This window comes from Myotis nattereri (genome assembly GCF_964212035.1).
Source record: "Myotis nattereri genome assembly, chromosome: 9".
NCBI classification, from domain to species: domain Eukaryota; kingdom Metazoa; phylum Chordata; class Mammalia; order Chiroptera; family Vespertilionidae; genus Myotis; species Myotis nattereri.
This window is the reverse complement of record NC_138084.1, coordinates 7,119,572-7,140,102: the sequence shown is the minus strand read 5'-3', so window position 1 is coordinate 7,140,102 and position 20,531 is coordinate 7,119,572. Positions and strand designations below refer to the sequence as shown.

General features: G+C 56.3%; 1 protein-coding gene across 1 annotated transcript; it reads left to right on the top strand.

Moving 5' to 3' along the window:
- Window positions 1-1,883: 1,883 nt before the first annotated feature.
- Window positions 1,884-20,113, top strand: TESMIN (testis expressed metallothionein like protein; the record flags this gene model as incomplete). The annotated part of the gene is made up of 8 exons (XM_081100361.1): window positions 1,884-2,360; window positions 5,484-5,636; window positions 7,378-7,498; window positions 9,195-9,271; window positions 12,701-12,792; window positions 14,945-15,047; window positions 18,137-18,294; window positions 19,924-20,113. The coding sequence occupies 8 exons, from the start codon at window positions 1,884-1,886 to the stop codon at window positions 20,111-20,113; spliced, it is 1,371 nt and encodes a 456-aa protein (XP_080956487.1).
- Window positions 20,114-20,531: the final 418 nt, after the last annotated feature.

Below are 20,531 nucleotides of genomic sequence, written 5' to 3'. Positions count from 1 at the left end.
TGTCTTCCCCTTGTGAGGCAGCCGGGCAGGTGCTTCTCCTCTAATAAAGCCTGTAGTCCTGGTTTTAGGCCTCCGTCTGATCTTTCAGGAATATGTTTTAGGTCATTCACATGGCAGGAAAATTCCAACAGGGGTATCTTAATTTCATTGTCTTCTTTTGAACTAAACTTCAATGTCCCAGAAAAAAATTTCAGGTAAGCCCTAGCACACTTAAGGCTGTGCCTTGAATTTGGGAATTCTCAACTGCATGAAATTTTCTTGGCATTTCTTGAATGGTAAAGTGTAGAGCTAAATGGCAGTATACAGTGTTGCTGTCTTGGTTACTGTTTGAAAAGCTTAAATTTTTTAAAATGAGATTAGGAAGTTGATGTGTTTACATTTTAATTTTACCCAAACAATACTTGCACATGAAACAGAACCTGAGCGTTATGGTGAATCTTCGCCCCGGCCCGCCCCCTCGCATCCCCAGAATCCCTTTCAGCTCTACCCTTAGGGTAGGCAGGTCAGGCCATCCCCCTAAATGGGCGTTCACTTCTATGGAAGGTGGCTCTAGCTCACTCCCCACCCGAAGCGGGCGGCACATTAGTGTGAGCTGTGTCAGGTTTGCGGGACTCCGCCTCCTCCCCAGCATCAGTCATCAACGTCGGGTGCTTATCTTTGACTAGGGATGCCCAGTTCTGTCTCACGTCCCAAGCTGCAGCACCAAGGATGTGACGTGTGCGCTCGGCCTGGCCCTCTGTCCACCCGCAGCGCTGGGGAGGTGGGGCAGGGGGGAGCAGAAAAAGTATATTTTAAAGACTAAAGTCATAAGTCAAGCGAGGGAGTCCCATCAGCGCTGCATCAGATGGGTCTGGGGGCCTCAGTTTCCCCACCTGAGCCTGGAGCTGCTGAGCTCCAGAGTGTCCCTCCCTGCCCACCTCCACACAATGGCTGCTCGCTGGTCCCGGCCTGCACCCGCGCACCCCGCCCACGGCCACAGGCCCCGCCCCCTCCCCTGAGACCCAATCCACTCCCCCCTGCGCGCCCCGCCCTGCAGATCCCGCCCACGGCCACAGGCCCCGCCCCCTCCCCTGAGACCCAATCCACTCCCCCCTGCGCGCCCCGCCCTGCAGATCCCGCCCACGGTCACAGTCCCCGCCCCCTCCCCTGAGACCCAATCCACTGCCCCCTGCGCACCCCGCCCTGCAGATCCCGCCCACGGCCACAGGCCCCGCCCCCTCCCCTGAGACCCAATCCACTCCCCCCTGCGCGCCCCGCCCTGCAGATCCCGCCCACGGCCACAGGCCCCGCCCCCTCCCCTGAGACCCAATCCACTCCCCCCTGCGCGCCCCGCCCTGCAGATCCCGCCCACGGCCACAGGCCCCGCCCCCTCCCCTGAGACCCAATCCACTCCCCCCTGCGCGCCCCGCCCTGCAGATCCCGCCCACGGCCACAGGCCCCGCCCCCTCCCCTGAGACCCAATCCACTCCCCCCTGCGCGCCCCGCCCTGCAGATCCCGCCCACGGCCACAGGCCCCGCCCCCTCCCCTGAGACCCAATCCACGCCCATCCCCCAACTCCGCCCCCTTCCACAACAGTTAACCGCCACACCTGTGCTCCAGCAACCCCAAGGCCCGGTGCGCCCCTCCGACGAGGCCTGTCTCCAGGGCCCTGGCCCGGCCTCGGGTCTGCAGGCGGGGGCGGGGGGGACGGTGGGCCCCTGGTCAACCCCTCGGGGCGGCTGGACTCCCTGGTCGGGACGGTGGGACCCCTCTCCCGCCATCAGCCCGGGGGTCGCGGTGGTGGCGGCGGGTAGGCCAGGCGCCCTCTTACCTGGCCGCGTCTTTGCAGGTGCGCGGCTCTGCCCATCCCTCCTGGCGCTGGGTGCGGGGTCCCGTCGGGAACATGGACGAGGCGCCCCTGCTGGGCGGGATGTCCAGTCCCGAAGAGGAGATGGGGCCCGACCTGTTCGGCGCAGAGGGTCGGTTTGTTTCGGAAAACATAGGCCTGAAGGCGCCGGCGGCGGTGAAGGCGGAGGAGGAGGAGTTCCACGTGTTTAAGGACCCCTACCTGAGCCCCGCGGGCCCCAAGGAGCCCCTGCTGCACGCCTTCAACCCGCCGCTGGGCGCGGACTTCGGCAGCAAGGTCAAGGTGGAGCTGCTGGTGGATGACCGCGAGGAGGAGATCCTGGGCCAGTTCCCGAGTCTCGCCGAGCTCGACCCCCTGGAGGACGCGGTGCTCCCCGCGGCCCCGCCGCCCCCGCCGACTTACAACGTGCACCTGCTGTCCTCCCTGCTGACCCCGCACCGGAGTCCTGCCCTCGTGCCCCTGGGCGCCTGGGCCCTGGACGGAGCCGCCCACGCCGGCGTCCGTGTGATCCCAGTAAGATGGGGGGTGGGGGGGGTGGGCACGGTACCCCCTCAGCCCTCCGGGAGCCGGGCGGGGAGGCTGCTGGCTGCCCCCGGCATGTCCCTGTGTCAGCCCATCCCTGGTTGGTGTCCGGCCACACAGGGTGCAGCCCTTTGTAACCCGTTCCGCCTGCAGGTGAATCACGTCCTGGGTCCCTGGTTCACACCTGGCCTAGCCCTGCAGGGGGCGCCCGACCACAGAGGAAAAGGACTGGAAAGTGGGTCACACGGGGAGAGGAGCCCTGATGGTCAGGGTAACTGTGTCTGTGAAAACAAACGCAGCGTGGTTGGCTTTTCATGTTCTTGCCTTTAGGTTTCTCCCCCCTTTACATTGAGAACGCCTGTGTCATACAGAGCACAGCGAACTCCTGCCAGCTCCCAGATAACTACCCTCGTTTGCTGAAGAAAATCATCGATAATTTTCTGCTCTGTCCTTGCTAAACAAATTCATTTTTTTAAAGTATATTTTTTATTGATTTCACACAGGGAGGAATGGAGAGGGACAGAGAGAGAGAAACATCAATGATGAGGGAGAATCATGGATCGGCTGCCTCCTGCAACGCCCCCTACTGGGGTTCGAGCCCTCAGCCCAGGCATGTGCCCTTGACCAGCATCGAACCCAGGACCCAGGACCCAGGACCCTTCGGTCCACAGGCCAACGCTCTATCCACTGAACCAAACCGGTCAAGGCAACAAATTTATTTTTAAAGGAAGCAAAGGATCCCAAGGAAATGTATGCCACCGCCTACTCCCCACCCCTCACCCCTGAAGGATCTAGTTTGGAAGCTAGGTTACTCAACCATTAATCCTTTGAGTAGGTCATAGGCTAAGCCAGCCGTGGGCAAACTACGGCCCGCGGGCCGGATCCGGCCCGTTTGAAATGAATAAAACTAAAAAAAAAAAAAAGACCGTACCCTTTTATGTAATGATGTTTACTTTGAATTTGTATTAGTTCACACAAACACTCCATCCGTGCTTTTGTTCCGGCGCTCCGGTCCAGTTTAAGAACCCATTGTGGCTCTCGAGTCAAAAAGTTTGCCCACCCCTGCGCTAAGCCTTTGCACTACTGTTGAGATGGCTGGAGCCGGACTCCACCTCCCCCACGCCAGCAGCAGCACCTTGGATTTCTGCTTTCTGGTGTTTTGGTTATTTTAGCGCAAGCACTGTTCCTTGGTGTAGAGCAGGGGTCCTCAAACTACGGCCCGCGGATCACATGCGGCCCGCCAAAAACATTTGTTTTTTTACTTCAAAATAAGATATGTGCAGTGTGCATAGGAATTTTTTCATAGTTTTTTTTTTTAAAAATTATAGTCCGGCCCTCCAACGGTCTGAGGGACAGTGAACTGGCCCCCTGTTTAAAAAGTTTGAGGACCCCTGGTGTAGAGGTCCCATCTGACGGAGGGACCACAGAGCAGGCAGCCCCAAGCCCTCCTCACACAGAGGTCTCCCGCAGAACCTCTCTGCCAGCGTGAATGTTCATTTGCCAAACTTGCCCTGATAGCTTCTGCCTCTTGGTCCTGGCACGGCTCCCATACAAACACCATCTTTTTTGAAGGATTACCTGCCCTGTCTCACAAACAGCTGGGCAGGTGGAGCCTAAGGGTGGGGGCAGAGGGTGCACGGTTAGGTTAACTGTGTTTTCCGCCCTCCTTACATTCTTTTTTTTTTTAATCCTCAAGGATATTTTCCCATTGATTTTTATTTATTTTTCTTTTATCTCCCCCCACCCCCATTGATTTAGAGAGAGAGAGAGAGAGGATAAACATCGATAAGAGAGAGAGACGCCGAGACCGGTTTGGCTCAGTGGATAGAGCATCGGCCTGCGGACTGAAAGGTCCCAGGTTCGATTCCGGTCAAGGGCATGTACCTGGGTTGCGGGCACATGCCCAGTAGGGAATGTGCAGGAGGCAGCTGATCGATGTTTCTGACTCTCTATCTCTCTCCCTTCCTCTCTGTAAAAAATCAATAAAATATATATTTAAAAAGAGAGAGAGAGAGAGACATCAAGTGGTTGCCTCCCATATGTGCCCTGCCCGGGGCTGGGGATTGAACTTGCAACCAAAGTACATGCCCTTGACCGGGAGTCGAGCCCGAGACCCTTGGGTCCGCAGGCCAATGCTCTAACCACTGAGAAAAACCGAGGGCAGCCCTCCTTACATTCTTATCATTTAAAAAGTATCTCAATTTTAAAACCCTCAATTCTGATGGTAATTTTTTTAACTGAAACTTTTTAGTGTCTTTCTTTTTTTTTTTCTTCTTTTTTTTAATATATTTTATTGATTTTTTACAGAGAGGAAGGGAGATAGATAGAGAGTTAGAAACATCGATGAGAGAGAAACATCGATCAGCTGCCTCCTGCACATCTCCCACTGGGGATATGCCCGCAACCCAGGTACATGCCCTTGACCGGAATCGAACCTGGGACCTTTCAGTCCGCAGGCTGACGCTCTATCCACTGAGCCAAACCGGTTTCGGCATTTTTAGTGTCTTTCTTACTTCATTGATTTTCAGTAGTATCATGGTATTTCTCCCTGTTCTTGGTAATTGGCTGGTGTCACTGAGGTGACAGTTGCGTAGAGCACAGCTGAGACACAAAGGTGGCGGTCATGCCCACATTACTTTCATACTCACGTTGTCCTACTGTTCAGTTAGGGAAGCTCCACACTAACTACCGCTAGCAGTGCGTTGTAAGTTACATTATACATATCACCAAACAGCAGCAGGGACTGCAGGCTTTGCAAGGAAACAGCAAAAACAATGGGCCAGAAGGTTCCACAGAGCCGACGAGCCTGCTCTCAGGGGGCACTGAAGGGTGGGCACCTCAGGACGGTCCCGCTGGCTGCAGCTCCAGTGGAGTGGGGGCTGGCGAGCAGCTCGAGGGGCGCCCACTGACCTGGGAGTCTGCTCGGTCACACGGGGCCACGTGGAGATCACACCTCTGGCCCCACGGGCAGGTGGGACGACTGTGCCCCAGGGAGGGAGGGTGAGGAAGGAGGCACGCAGGCCAAGTGTGACTTCCAGAGAGAACGTTCTGTGCTGTGCAGCTGCTGCACCCAATGTCCCCCAGGTGGTTTCTGAGCAGCGACCGCTTTTCCAGGTGGAAGTGAAGGAAGAAGGTGGCGCTGTGCCGAGTGAGAGCGTGGAGGAGGCCGCTCTGCAGAACCCTCGGTCCCAGGAGCCCTGCAAGTTCCCGTGCTCGCAGGACGCCGAGGACGCCCTGGGCGGCTCTCAGAAGGACGGGAACACCATGGTAACCCTGCTGGGAGAGCGGCTGCTGTGTGGGTGCGGGGCCTGTGTCGCTGTGACTGAGCCCACTGCACTGGCGGTGTCAGTCAGCGTGTGCCTGCTGAGTTGGCATTTTGGTTGTCTCCCCAGAGGGCATTCGAGCCTGCCTAACCCTCCCGCTCCAAGATCCTCACTCCAGCCAGTGCAGCAAGTCAAACAAGGATGAGGACATGGCTGTGTTTTTAAGGACAGTGACCACACGTCACATCAGTCAGCACAGACCCAGGCGGCCTGACAGCAGCCGGCTGAGCGGGTGGCGCGTGGGTGGTGGCCTGTGGGTGGGAGGTGGGCTGCGGCTGCAGGGCCCAGGCTGCTGCCCTCCCTGCCCACCTCCAAGTCCTAATACCACCAGCACTCCTCTCGGAAAGGCAGTCAGTGACACGTGTGGTCTGTGTGCTACTTTCCTGAAATTCTCTTATCCAGTCTGTAGGGTGGGTATTATTTTTGTCTTCATTTTATGGCTAAGAAACAGATGTTACATAGTCGGCCCATCCGGCGCCTCTAGGATTCGGGCCCGCCCCAAGCATTCTGTGAGCAAAGAGCCCAACAACCAAGCTTGTCCCCCACCCCCGCAGCTCTTGACTCTGAGGAGGCCTTCGCCCTAAGCCCACACTTTCCCAGGGAATGAACCCGGCTTAGCTCTGGCATGCACGGCACTGGCCTCTCTGCCAGGCCCCGGGGAGTGAGGGCAGAGCTTTCCCAGGACACACGGACCAGGGGAGCAGGGCGGGGCCGCCTCCATTTACACCAGACCATTGAGTCAGGCCCCCGGGTGCGCGATGGACAGAGGCCTGGGGTCCACCCTGCGCCTCTCTCGCGCGTGCATGGCTATAATTTAACCCTCCAGATACAAATAAACTCCCACTGAACACGAATGCTGGCCCTTGTCCAGGGTCAGTGCCCAGAGCTCTGCCCGGAGCGCCTCACTAGCAGGGGCTCTCCTGAGACCGGTAGCACTGGTCCTTTAGGCCTGAGTTGTCCTGTCTCGGAGCCCAGAGGCCACCGAGGGCAGAAGCACAGCCGGCTGAGTGGAAGCTGTGTGGGCAAAACCACGGCTGCCCTTCCTGGGACGGGGCCAGCGAGGGCTCCAGCCCGGCTCTGCCCGACCGCCGTGCCCGGCTGGCGGGCCCTTGCCTCGTGGAGGGAGTTCAGGGTCAGAGCCCAGCCCGGTGGCCTGAGTGCTGGCCAGGCCCAGGAACACTGACGTGGCTTCTTAGAATTTTCCAGTTCTTGGATTAACCTTTCTAAGTTGTACTTGTAGGAAATAACATTAATAGACGTTTAAAAAAATCCCACATATTAAATAAACACATGAGTATGGCAGGAAGGAACGCTTGTCATGAAATTAAAGAAGGCTGAGTGGGCCGGGGTAGGGCAGTCGGTGCGCTCTGCGCTCCCGTGGCCTGGAGGAGGAGGCGGGGCCTCTGTGAGCCCAGCCGCCGTCTCAGAGAGCGTGTGGTGGAGCAAGGAATCGAGAACAGATGGGCAGGTTGCCATTTTCCAAGAAGACATAAATTCCAGATTAAAGCTATGTTGTTGGTGGAAGTTCGTGCGGGTTCATTCTGGGGCGGTTTTTTGTTTTGTTTTGTTTTTTTATAGCAAAGGTGGAAATTCATTGAAGAGCAAGTACAGACTCCCACGTGGGAGGGGAGAGAGTCCCCCGGGCGGCTTTGACACGTGAGCCTGACCCTTGTGTCTCATTCCAGGTGCTGTGTCAGTTGAAAGGCGGGACGCCAATGCTGCGCACAGACAACCCGAGCGCGCGAGAACTAAAAGCACTCCATTTGGTTCCTCAGTATCAAGACCAAAACACTGCTCTGCAGTCAGGTACGAAGTAAATTCATTCAAAAGCTATGTCCTATCTGTCAGTTGGTAAGTGACCATGTTTGGCTTTGTATATTGAAAAAAAGTGAGATAGGCAGTGAGGGTATTAAGGAGGCAATTTGGCAAACTTCATGTTCCATAGAAGCGAGCTAAGAATGGAAAAATGTCTTCATAGACCGGTGTGTGCGCCTTCCATTGACTGTCTCAAGTTTTGGGATAGCCGCGCCCTTCTTCCACTAGCTGTGGACGGCTTGCCATCCTAACAGGTGACAACTCCTTCCAGCACGCTGGTGTGCTGGGGGCCTGGTTGAAGCATCAGCCCTCCCAGCTTGAGTGGGGGCTTGGCCCTCAGGTGTGGTATAAACTGCATGTAAGGGAAACGCCTTCATATAAGCCCCAGGAGTTCTGAAATAACTGCGTAAAATGCTGATTATCTGACACTCATTTACTCGGCAACTTCTTCAAACTGGCACAGTAATAAGCGACATGCAGGTACGTGATGATCCTGTAACGCCTTAGGCATGACTACAGAGACTGAATGGTGTAGCTTTCAGCTTGTGCTTGCAGAAGGTAGACAAGAATTCTTCAAAACTGGGCATTTCTGTGTGACTGCGTATGTAATTGCGTTTCTCCAAATCTTGATTTAACCAGAATATTTCCTTACCAGATTCACTGCCCATAATTTAAGTCCACATTAAACCCAGATGTCCTCTCCTGGACCTGCAGAGTCTGGGCAGAGAGAGAGAGAGTGTGACCCTCTTCCATCCGACAGTCCTTTCATCCAGGGACAGGCAAGGCCTTCGGGACTCTGCCTTGCCTCACTGTGCAGAGCAGGGCGGGCATGGTCCTCCCAGCCGGAGCTTCCAGGCTCCGTTCCCTGGAGGTCAGAGCTGTCTCTGGTCCTCACACAGGCAGGGCGTTCTTTCCCACCCCACCCCCCTTTCTGGCCGTGGCAAGCCACCGTGCCTTTAGATCCACAGGAGGACTTCCTTGTCATGTAATCCCCATTCCCTTGCCTAGTCCCCTTTGTGATGCTGTAAACATACTAAGTATCAGCGTAAAATAACTGTATCCTGACCTAAGTCTTAAGGTAGCATCTCTCAGAGGCTGCAGGTGGGTGATTCGGCAGAGGAAGGCACGTCTCCTTCCACTGGGACCCACCAAGCCCTTGGTGTCTCAGGAATGGTTGTCACTGTGCCCTTGGGCCCAAGAAACACCTACCAGCTCTACTCCTTAGGTACTTTGGGCTAAATAACCTGATCAGTACTTACATCCTCACCACTAAGTAACCAGTTGGAAAAGAAACACATAAATGGAAAGTACTTCACCTGATGACCAGCAGATGTCGCTGTGCTTTCTTTGAAAATAAACTTTCTGGCGGCTTCCTGGTGAGTGTGCTGCCTACTCCAGGGTACCTCAGCCAGCAGTTTGGGAACCTGGGTATGCAACATTGTTTAGGATAGACTATCCCTGGAGCTCAAGCTAAGTAGCTTCATGACAAAGAAAAAGGGTGTAATTAGTAAAAACTTACATTGACTTGAAAGTTTTTATAGGATAAAAAACAAAGAGGATGAAAATAAATTTAAATGACTTTGCACATGATAAATCCATGATACATTTCATGTTTGAACATTCTTCCGTGTGCACGTAGAAGGAAAACAATATATGCATCAATTAATTTTAATTGTCTTCCTTACAGATGTCCCTAAACCAGTGACTACTTTAGTAGGAAGATATTTGCCAGTGCCAGCAAAATTAAATCTCATTACACAACAAGTGAGTCATGTTTTAACAAAAAAACAACTGTCTCTTGAAATTTTGATTGTTGGAATTTCTCAGGAAATACAATTATCCTCCATTTAAAGATCCACAGTGAACCATTTACCAAGGGTTCAGCCCCGTCCCCACAGTGACAGGCCTGGGAGGGGTGGATCCGACCAAGATGCGGCTCTTTGTCCCCCAAACAAAGCAACATAAGACACATGGCTCTAAGCTCCTGCAGGAGACAGACAGCAGACAGACCTAAAAAGGGAGTCACACTGCGCCCGGACAGCAAAGGATGGGCACAGGGCATGGGGGTCCGTGGGAGGAAGGCGGACCCGTTGGCTCCACTGAGAAGTGTTAGGTTAGGTGGCTCAGGAGGCGGCACAAGAAATAGAGTCCAGTGAATCAGAAAAGAAAGGAAAGGAAAAGGTTTATTCTGCGTCCCCGGGAGACCCACGTACCCCAAGGACAGGGCATGTGGATTCACGCCAACAGGGAGGGGGGCGCTTTTTTTATACTGCGGTTGGGTGAGGGGCGGGGACATGAGCTGAGGAATTCTCTGCTGCAGGGAATGGGCGGAATATTCAGGACAAAGTTCTTATCTGTGTGGGGGTATGTGAATTCAGGGAGAAGAAGCTGGTATCTGTGTCTGGCACCTTGATCTGTGAGAAATTCCAGGGGAAGTCCATTATCTTGTCATGTCTGCATGTATCCGATCCTGGGCTCTCTCCGACCTAACAAGAAGGTCTTGAAAGACAGAGGGAGGGAGCCAGGTGGTGCCTCGTGGAGGCAGATTCCAGGCAGGGCCCAGCACGGAGAGCAGGACAGCGGGGCTGGGGTGAGTGAGCGTGAACGGGAGGAAGAGGCAGGTGATGGAAGGGCTGTGCCTTCAGTGGGCTTAAAGGGGCCGGCCCAGAGCGGGGGCAAGGCCAGTGGTAGACCACGGCCCTAACAATCTCAGGCCACAGGCAGTGGAGGTGGCGAGAAGCAGCAGCTCCTCAGGGTACTTTGAAGGCTGCGCCAGTGTTTGTGAGAGGCTGGATGTGGGAACCGGAACCGGTTGAGCCAAGGATGCCAGGGTCTTCAGCCTGAACATGGGCCGAGGGGGTGTCCTCGGAGCTGAGAGGGGAGTGGGGGCAGCCTGAGTGCCCCTGGGAATGTGGAGTTCAGCGTCTCCGAGTTGTTGGGAGTCGGCTCAGAGGGCGGAGTCGGCACACCTGGGAGTGACAGCCACCAGCTAGAGATTTCTGAGTCTGGTTTAGAGTTAATATTTGTTGAGTAAATATTTCTCAAATGATACAATAGGCAGGAGGGAAGGGTTGCTAATGAGACATCAAATGTTATGAGTCTAAGCCAGGGGTGGGCAAACTTTTTGACTCGAGGGCCACAATGGGTTCTTAAACTGGACCGGAGGGCCGGAACAAAAGCATGGATGGAGTGTTTGTGTGAACTAATATAAATTCAAAGTAAACATCATTACATAAAAGGGTATGGTCTTTTTTTTTTTAGTTTTATTCATTTCAAACGGGCCGGATTCGGCCCGTGGGCCGGGCCGTAGTTTGCCCACGGCTGGAAGCCATGGTCCTGTGAGCGCCATACACCTCCTCCCTCCCTCCTGGCCGCCCCCTCCCCCCCCTCGCTGCCTCACGTGGCACTGCTCTTCCTCCTCTGAGCTCTCGCAGGAGAAATGCCCTTTAGGCCACACCTCCTCCCGGCTCTCCTTGGCTGCGATGATTCTTGTCCCCGTTCTGGTTCTGGCTCCCCTGACTTCTTACCCTGTGGGCCTTGGCCAATTCTCCTAGCAATGCATTTGCTGCCTCCCTGGAACCCCTGCTTCCTTGCCAGCCCCCAGTTCCGAGTGTTGTTAGAGCCTCGCTCCTCAAGGTGGGCATCCCCGGAGCTGCTGGAAACTTGGCTCTCAGCCCCGCCCAGAACCCGCATCCCAGCGAGGTGCCAGGGAGGTGGGTTCCTGTCTCCACTCCTGGGTGCCAAACGCTGCTGAAGAAGGCTGTGGGTTCCAGCAAAGGTTGCCCTAGATTTGCTGCCTGCGTGGCCCTTAGGAGACATTCCTTTTTCTCTGCGTTACTCTGGGCCTAAGCAGAGGGGAAGAAACTGCCCCTGGTTTATGCGAAGAATGGCCTCAGCCCCGTGAGATCCTTTCTCCAAAAGAATCGCAGCGCTTTGGACGGCCCGTGGGGACGGGTGTCTGGGACGGAGGGACACGCGGGCACGTCCCTCCTGGGAACGGAGTCCCCGTGCCAGTGGGAGGCTTTGCACAGGGTGGTTGCTCGGTGTCCTCGAGCCCCAAGAGGCAGCGGAGACACACAATTTAAAAAGAGGTGAGAGGGGGGCGAGGAGGAGGATGGGTAAAACGGTGTTTTTCCCAGGCTGTACTGCGTAAGTAAAGCTTATTTTAAAATTTCAAGTTTTCAGTGGAGGGACAGGATAGGGCGTTTAGCTGTGATATAGACAATCTCAAAACCTAAATGTATCCAACCCTTTTCATTTCTTCAAGCTCCGAGAGGGAGAAAATTAGGTCAGCGATGTTGCTAGCTTTTCCTTTCCCTGTGAGCCATGCTGCTGAGGAACAAAGAAAGATAAGCTGGAACCAGGAGAGCCACGGCCGTGGATAAAGCAGCGATTACGACATTGCTTTTGAATTCGTTAATGTTGACTATGAAATGCTCCTTTTGAATAGATGAAAAAGTAATGGTTGCTAATGAGACATCAAATGTGAAGATCGCTCATGTTACACTAAGGATATAATAATAGTGGCCATTTTTAGTTTACAGAGATTGGTAATTGAATTTATTTCACAAAATGAAAAAGATGTCCAATACAGTGTTCTAGCCAGCGGCTGACCGCTGTGTGTGCTGCCTGCCAGCTGCTCTGTGGCCTGGCCCTAGGTCCCAGACGTCCCTCGGTCCGGTCCGCAGTCAGGGCCCCTGGCCTCGGCGCCCTGTGGCCAGGCTCCTGGCTGTGGCCGCCACCTGGGCTGGAGCCTTCGGGGCTGATGGCACGTTCCTGCTAACAGACCCAGACTTGTTGGGAAGGGATTTCGAGATAAAACCAGGAGAAGGATTGTTTTCCTCTGTAGTCAGGGGCTGACTGGAAGGAACGTTTAAAACAGGGGTCCTCAGACTTTTTAAACAGGGGGCCAGTTCACTGTCCCTCAGACCATTGGAGGGCTGGACTATAGTTTTTAAAAAAACTATGAACAAATTCCTGTGCACACTGCACATATCTTATTTTGAAGTGAAAAAACAAAACGGGAACAAATACAATATTTATATATTGTATTTATATACAATATATAAACTGGTACAACCACTTTGGGGAGTTTGGCACCAACTACTACATGTGGCCCGCGGGCCGTAGTTTGAGGACCTCTGGTTTAAAACATCCACTAATTCAAAATATGCTGGCCTTGCCTCTCTGCAGCTGGACCACGGAGCCCAGCCGGCCGCGGCCTTGGGGTCTGCTCTGCCCTCGGAACCAGCCCTCCCCGCACCGCCCCGGATAACGCTGGCTGGGTAAGGACCATCGCCATCGACAGTCACTCCTTCAAGAACCTAAGAGGCTCTCGATGCACTGTCATTTCCTTCTAAGTGGAAGCATTAGCTTTGCTGCAGCCTTCCCCAGCAATAAAAGAGCTTTGGGAGGAGCAGCGCGTGACAGTGTCGTGTGCGTGGGGTTGGTGTCGCCGGGACGGCCCCGTGCTGCCGCCGGGCTGTGTCTCAGAGGCTCCGTCTGCTTCACATTGGTTCACGTGAGCTGTTGTATTTCTTTTTCTTTCTTGCTGTCATCACGTGAGCAATGGCGTGGCCGTCCCTTACTGTGGATGGTGGTCTTGGCGCACCTTCCCGCGGGTCCCTCACGCTCTCCGGCAGCGCGCCAGGCGGTCTCCGAGGGGACGTGGCTGCCCTTCCTGCCTGGGACCTCGATTGCCATTTTCAAGTGGCGGCTGTCATTGTAACTCAGTAAACTCGCCCAGCTGGTTGAAGCTCTGTTCACATTCACGGACCAGCCGGGACGGGCAGCCCTTTCCTCCAGGCAACCTCTGTCCTGCCTCCAGGAGTGCGGGCAGGCAGCCTAAGGCAGCGGGCGTGGGCCTGACGGAGGGAGCCCAGCAGTGGGGGAGGGGCTCCTGCGGGGCTGCCCTGGGCACAGGCTCACCAGGCGCTGGCAGTGGGAGCGGCCGAGGGAACCCCTAGTTCTGGAGGCTGCGTGGCCGTGAGGAGTGAGCACCAGCCGTCGATGATTTCTGTTCTCCGGCTTCCCCCGGGTGTGCTGCTGTTGCTGTCCTGGCCCCTGGTCGTGGCCGGCACAGCCAGGCGGCCCTGCTGGCTGCGTGGCAGGTCGGGTTGTGCAGCCATGAGGGGGTCATGGGCCCGAAGACACTGGTTTCCCCTCCTTGTCCTCGGGAGCTTTGCTGTGTGCTTTGGCGCGGCCAGGACCCCGGTCCCTCTGGGCGCCGTTGGAGGACGTGGGGCAGAGCCTGGTGAGGGTCCTCCCTGCAGCCCCTTTCTCCCGGGCCCTCCCCCTCTCCAGCCTCTACCAGGCTTTCTCACTCAGCACAGTCTCCCTTTTTTGAGGTCATTATACAGGTCATAACCAATTTTCTGTTATAAATGATGTGCCAGGAACAATATGAGCTTTGTGTTCGCATTTTTTGCTGCGAATAATTACTTGATTTGCTGCCACTGCACGAACCCAGCCGGTGATCTGCATCTGAACGCCCTGTGCTGGGCCTGGGGTCTGGGAGGGCGGTCAGGGGCTGCTGCTCCGTTCTCACCCGGCCTGGCCCCAGCTCGTACCTCTTAGGCTCCCCACTAGCTTCCTTGTTGATTTCCCCAAGACAAGGCCAGACAGGGTCCGAGTAGGGATGTGGGCGGGGGTCAGCGTGGGCCCGGCCTGCCAGCGAATGGGTGAATTCACTCCCAGTCGCCCTTCTGCTGGGTGTGAAGTGCTCCCTTACCAACTAGCTGATCACGTGGATGAAAGTCTGTCTGGCCACCGGTGTTGGTCCAATAATCCGATCACCAGTATTGGTGTGAATTCTGACACATCATTGCTGCTGTTATTTTTGGTAACGTAATGACGACTATAATAAGGAATATGAAGTTTCTGCTTTTCTGGAAACTTTAAAAATATGTCTGTATTGGTTCAGAGAGGAAGGGAGAGGGAGAGGGAGGGGGAGAGAGAGGAACCTCAGTGATGAGAGACGTGAGGGGGGTGTCCCGGGGGAAGCGGGGCAGGGGCTCTGGAGCTGGAAGTGCCACAGCAGCTGGGAGCTGGCGCAGTGACGGGGTCTTCCCGTTTTCCCAGGAGGAGATGGTTGACTGCGAGTCAGGGGCATAGTGTGGACCCTGTCACACGTGTGTCCCCAGCATTCATCTCCCCCACACAGCACCCAATGGGAGAGACAGCAAGACCAAGCCTAGAGCAGTGCGGCCTCGGGTCCCCTGCGTCTTCTCTCCCAGGAGGGTCTCTGGTGCCGTGGCGGAGGGGCGGGGACAGCTGGTGGGAAGACGGCTCTTTATTAACTGACATGTCCACCCCAACCTGCTGTGTTCCCGGGACAACAGCAGTGGGGCCAAGGGATGGTGGGCATCAGTGGACATTTCCAGGAAATGGTTTTGACTCGGCCACGGCCTGTGACAGGCTGTGCGACTGTCCCCACAGGTACTGTGACTGCTTTGCCAGCGGGGACTTCTGCAACAACTGCAGCTGCGATGCCTGCTGCAGCCACTTACGCCACGGACTCGAGCGCTTCAAGGCCATTAAGGTAAGTGCCTTCCCATTAAACGAAAGCATCTCGGAAGCACTGAAATGTCTCGCAGGCGTAAAACCACCACCAGAGAGTCTGCCTTTCAGTTTGGGGAAAGCCTGGGTGTTGAAGAATGTACACAGCAAGCGACAGGGAGGGAGCTTTGCCCTCCCCTGGGACGCCCCAGGACTCGGAAGGTCCTGATTCAAGAACATGCACATGTCCACGTTGTCTCGACCTGAGAAACTGGGTCATACACACAGCAGAGAGGCCCACGTTGGAGCAGCATGCTCTGCAGACACGTGGCTGGCCCACTGTTGGGGGGAAATGGGGAGGAAGCTCTCAGCCATCACGAATGTCTCGATTGTGCTCCAGGACGTCCGGGTGACGGGAGAACCGGGGCTCCCTTCCAGGCCGCCGCCCTGCAGGCCGCTTGCTAACGGCTCCCTGCGGGAGCTTGCAGCGCCTCTTCTGTGGACACACAAGGTGCCCAGAGCAGGGAGGACAGTTAGGCTGGGGCCGGGGGCCTAGTTTGCACAGGACAGTGAGGCCATCACCGTGGACCGGAGATCAACATGCGCCATGGCTGGTCAGTTCCTTGTTCCTACAGTAATCTAACTCCCCTCTTGAATTAGAGATAAGTTTGTTGAAATTGATGACACACATAACTTCAGTATAGTAGCACTTTCTTTAGGGTAAAAGGTACTGTCTGCAGTGTACAACGCTTCATTTAAAAAGTGGTGGCATTCCCGTGCATTGCTGGTAGGAATATAAACTGGTACAACCACTTTGGGGAGTTGTTTGGCACCAACTACTGCAGCTAACCCTTGCATGTACTATCACCCCGCAGTTTTATCTTACTTCTAACACACAGCCAGTAGACATGTCCACCAGAGCCTTTACAAGAATGCCCTCAACAGCTTTACTCATAGTAGCCGCAAACCGGACCCGACCCGGTGTCCGTCTGAGGCAGGGCGATGAGCCTGTGCGTGCTGGCCGTCAGAGGGGCAGGAAGGAGGAGAGCTCTGTGCAGCTGCGGGAGGATCTCCTGCGGGCGCTGCTGGAGGAAGCCAGGTGGAAAGGGTACACGCTGCGTGATGCCACCTGCGTGAGGTTCCAGCAGAGGCGGGACGAAGCCTCCAAGTCCAAACAGGCTCCCCTGGGGGTGCTGATGGGCAGGCGTCACCGGGAGCCTCTGGGGCGGGCCGTCGAAGTTGACGAATGGGGCACACGGGGCACAGCCTGCTCAGAGTCCTGACCTCGTCCCGCAGCTCGTGGCCCAGGTCCCAGCTGCCAGCCTGCGGACGGGACCGCGCGGTGACTCATGTCTGTTTATGAAGAGCGCCGCGTCACGTTGTTGTTAAGGACATGTGCACATCTGTGTGTCTAGGGAAGGTAGGCAGGTGGTAAGACATGTGAACAAGCCGGATAAGAGGCGGCTGAGTTGCATGAGAACAGCAAGCCCAGCGGCCGAGACCCAGGCTCGGTGGGCCTTGGAGTCGATGCCATCACTTGCCGTCACTATGCAACCTCCAGCACCCCAGTTTCTGCGTCTGTAAGACCAGGGCAGCAGTCGTGCACACGCCCCACCGGGCTGCGTGGGTCCCGCGGGAAGATGCCGGAACGCGGCGCGTGGGCAGTAGTGAGCCAACGGCCGAGCCCCGGGTCCCGCTGTCCTAGGAAAAGCAACAAGAAACCCTGGAGGAGACGCGGCCACAGACACAGCCATTTCCTCGGCATCTTCACCAACCGTTCGTTTTCTACAGCAAAAACCCAGCAAACATATGTGACGCTGAAGCCGGGGGGGGGGGGAGGGGGGGCGGGGGGGGGCCTGAGAGACTGGCTGCAGGAGACGCAAGCGTGCGAGCGGAGTGAACGGACCGGCGGTGCATTTCTCACTGACGACGGGCCGGTCACTGTGGCTCCTCCAGGGAACAGCGAGAGCAAGTGACAGGCAAAGCTGACCTGGGGCTGGGAGGGAACCCCCAACCCACATACATGACCTTGACAGGGAATCGAACCCTCGACCCTTCGGTGCATGGGCTGACGCTCCAACCACTGAGCACATCAGCCAGGGCTGTGAGCTTCATTTTTAAAAAGTTGTCATAGAGGCTCAGATGTAAGAAAGGCCTCATGATTCTGGAGATGGGCGCTGAAAGGTCCGGCAAGCAGACCTAGCCGTCCATCCCCCCTCTGTTACCCGCGTGCAGATCCTGAAAATACAGTCAGAACTGGTGCAGAGATGGCGAACCCTAAAAGTGAGCGCAGCCCCAGGCGCTGTGGCGTCCCTGCTCCTCACGGCGCCCGCTGGCTGCCGGGTGACGCTGTGTCAGCCACGTGCCTCTGCCCAGCCACGGCCACGTGAGGTGCAGGGGACCTGTAGTCCCTGGCGTTATAGAGGAACTAGAAATCCCGAGAAACCTCCGTGCAAAACACCCCGAGGTGCAGAATAAGGCACACCGGGCGCCTCTGAGCTGGAAGGCACAGAGGGAAATGGCAGGGGTTGGGCAGAGAGGACGCTAGAAACTCCAGTGTCCCAGGGCCAGCTTGCAGGCCCTGCCCAGGGCCGGCACAAGCAAGGGATTGGACCCAGGCTTGCTGGACACAGCCGGTACCCCCTCGCTGCCCCCTGGGTGCAACACTGCCATGAAACAAGGAATAAAGTCCACCCACGGGAGGCAGGTAGGCCTGCCCAGAACACCCAGCACAGGCCAGCCGGCAGGTTCAGACTCCTCCACCCCCTTATCTTCTGCCGCAGTGGGAGCCCGAGGTGCCCTCAACTGCGAGCCAAGGTGAACCCAAGCTGGGACTGTGTAACCAGCTACGCAGCTGCATTCAAAATCAGAGTTAGCGCCCCCTGGGGACTCCACCCACACTCACCCAGCTCCCAAAGCCCCTCCCCACCCCCTTGTCAGCACCCCACTGTGTCCCCTCTACAGTGGCACCTGGGCACGTGCCCCTCGCGCTCCTCACATCACCGCCATGGGCTCCTCTCACCCTGCTCTTTTGGTCTGAAAATTGCTGGTTATGTGTACACCATAAAGCTATTGAAGGTCCAAACAGAATTTGTTCTTCTGGGTGATTGTAGGACAATTCTCTATTTCCAGGCCAAAATCATGTGCTCCTCTATCTGCAAATGCATTGGCTGCAAACATGAAGAAAGCCCCGAACAAAAACCACTCATGGCCGTGCCAAACTACGCGGAAGCTGGCAGCTTTGAAGGCAGCCATTACGTGTCAGGACTCCCCAAATTCAGGAAGGAGAGGTAGGTGCTCGGAACTGACCTCCTGATGGGGAACGGGGCTCATGCACACACTGGAAGGGGCGGGCCTGTCTGCAGGGCGGGCGCCAGCGACTGGACGAGGTGCCGTCCCCCCTTCCAGACTCACCCTGGACCCACACTGTCCCCAGAGGCCCCGCTGCTTTGTCCTGTTTGTCCTCCGAGCAGGAGCCACCAGCAGAACACTGGCCTCGGGCTGCGGGGTGTGGCTTCCAGACAGCAAACCTCTGAGCCGCCCGTCACCGTCACCGTCACCGTGTGGTGGTAGCGCGGAGATGCTCGGGATGCAGGCTGGTCCTCCCCAGCGCCATGAACCCGTGCAGCTGGGTATTTTCCCATTCATTAGCCTGTGGCCATGTGGTGGTCCTCGTAGCTCAGAGATTGAGGAATAACTTTATATTGAACTAGATTTATCCATTTAAAACCCGTCTTTGCCCTCACATGTCATTAATGTTGTTGAACAGCCACGTTCATGCTCCTTTGCTTAGAGACGTCAGAGGTGGCCTCACTGTGGCCTGCAGAGGGCTGTGTGGTGGACGCTGACCAGGCGTGGCCCAGTCCTCTGGGAAACTGCAGGGACAGTGTGGCTGCTTCCCCTGGGACCGCGTGTCGATGGAGTGTGATGAGGGCTCCAAGCCGGGGACTCTGGTCTCAATGTGATAGCTCCACCCAGGCAGCCCTGTCCTCTCACCTTCAACTCAGTTCTTGCGTGTTACCTTGGTGGAGAGGTGTTTTTTTAAGTGTGTTACTTTATTAATATATTTTCATTGATTTCAGAGAGGGGAAGGGAGAAGGAGAGAGAATAATTGATTGGCTGCCCTCTGCACGCCACCACTGGGGATTGAACCTACAACCCGACTATGTGCCCTTGATCGGAATCGAACCTGGGGCCCTTCAGTCCGCAGGCCAAGGCTCATCCACTGAGCCAAACCGGCCAGGGCTGTGGGAGGTTTTAACCAGTCCCAGCACCTATCTCTATTTTCATAACCCAGCACTTTTTAATAGTTTTCCTAAAGTGTTCAGTGTGAGCGGCCTTGAGCTGAGCCACGCTGTCCCGATCTCCTGGGGACTTGGCTGCCCCTGCAGGACTCAGCACAGCGTCTTGCAGGTCCTTGTTCAGGGCCCATTGGGCAGTCAGAGCAAGCGCACCCCAGGGGTGACAGACGAGGGAGTCCTCAGAGCCCCTGGGTTCCCCAGCCCCATGCACACCTGTGGGGGAGCGGGCACCCAGGAGGGCGGCGCAGCCCTGCACGGCGCTGGGACCCAGGCTGCTTGTCTGCGGGGACTGGTCTGGCCTAAGGTTCCTGCTGCTGCTCCTGCCCAGCCACGGGCTTGACCGGAGCCCAGGCCCCTGGGTTTGTGAGGATCTAATTTTGAGAAACGTAGAATCGACCACGAGAGGGATGTCAAGAAGCTGACAGATTTACCTTCCTCTAGTCCTTCTACAAGCAGTCGTTGATGCTATTCTAGTGAACGGCTTTCAGCAGCAGGAAGACAGCATTTGGCTTTGCCAGCGAGTCTCTGAAATGCATGCCAAGCCCGTCCCCTTGAACACGCCGGCCTTTAAGAGCAGCCAGGCCTCTGACCATGGCCTTGACTGGTGTGTCCCTGCAGGTGGTCCTCGTGCATCTCCTGGGAGGTGGTGGAAGCCGCGTGCGCCTGTCTGCTGGCTCAGGGCGAGGAGGCGGAGAAGGGGCGCTGCTCGGAGGGCCTGGCCCAGCAGATGGTCCTGGAGGAGTTTGGGAGGTGCCTGTCCCAGATTCTCTACATCGAGTTTAAGTCCAAAAGGTTGAAGATGGAGTAGAGGAGAAATGTGAAGGCTGTTATGCAGAGAAGCCCCCAGAGGAGACTCCCCAAGGGGATGAGGTCCCGTGGGAGAGGAGAAGGTGGGAGGAGAGAGGAGCCGCGGGTCTGCACTCGGGGTTCCGGGGACCCATGGAGGAACACGAGGCCGGTCTGTGTCCACAGCTGCACCATCGAGGTGGGCGCTCCCTCTGCACCAGGGGACCCCCGGGGCTTAGTCTGGGAGGGTTCGGCATCCACAGCCCCTGTTTGAGGAGGGGCGTGACTGACGACATGGCGGGGCCAGGAGGGAGCGTGGGCTCCCGTGAGCCTGGGACCTCTGCACCCACACCCAATGCTGGTGGGTGGACACAGGGCGGGAGAGGGAAGAGTCACCCTATTGACCTCATCCCCTTGGGGAGTCTCCTCTGAGGGCTTCT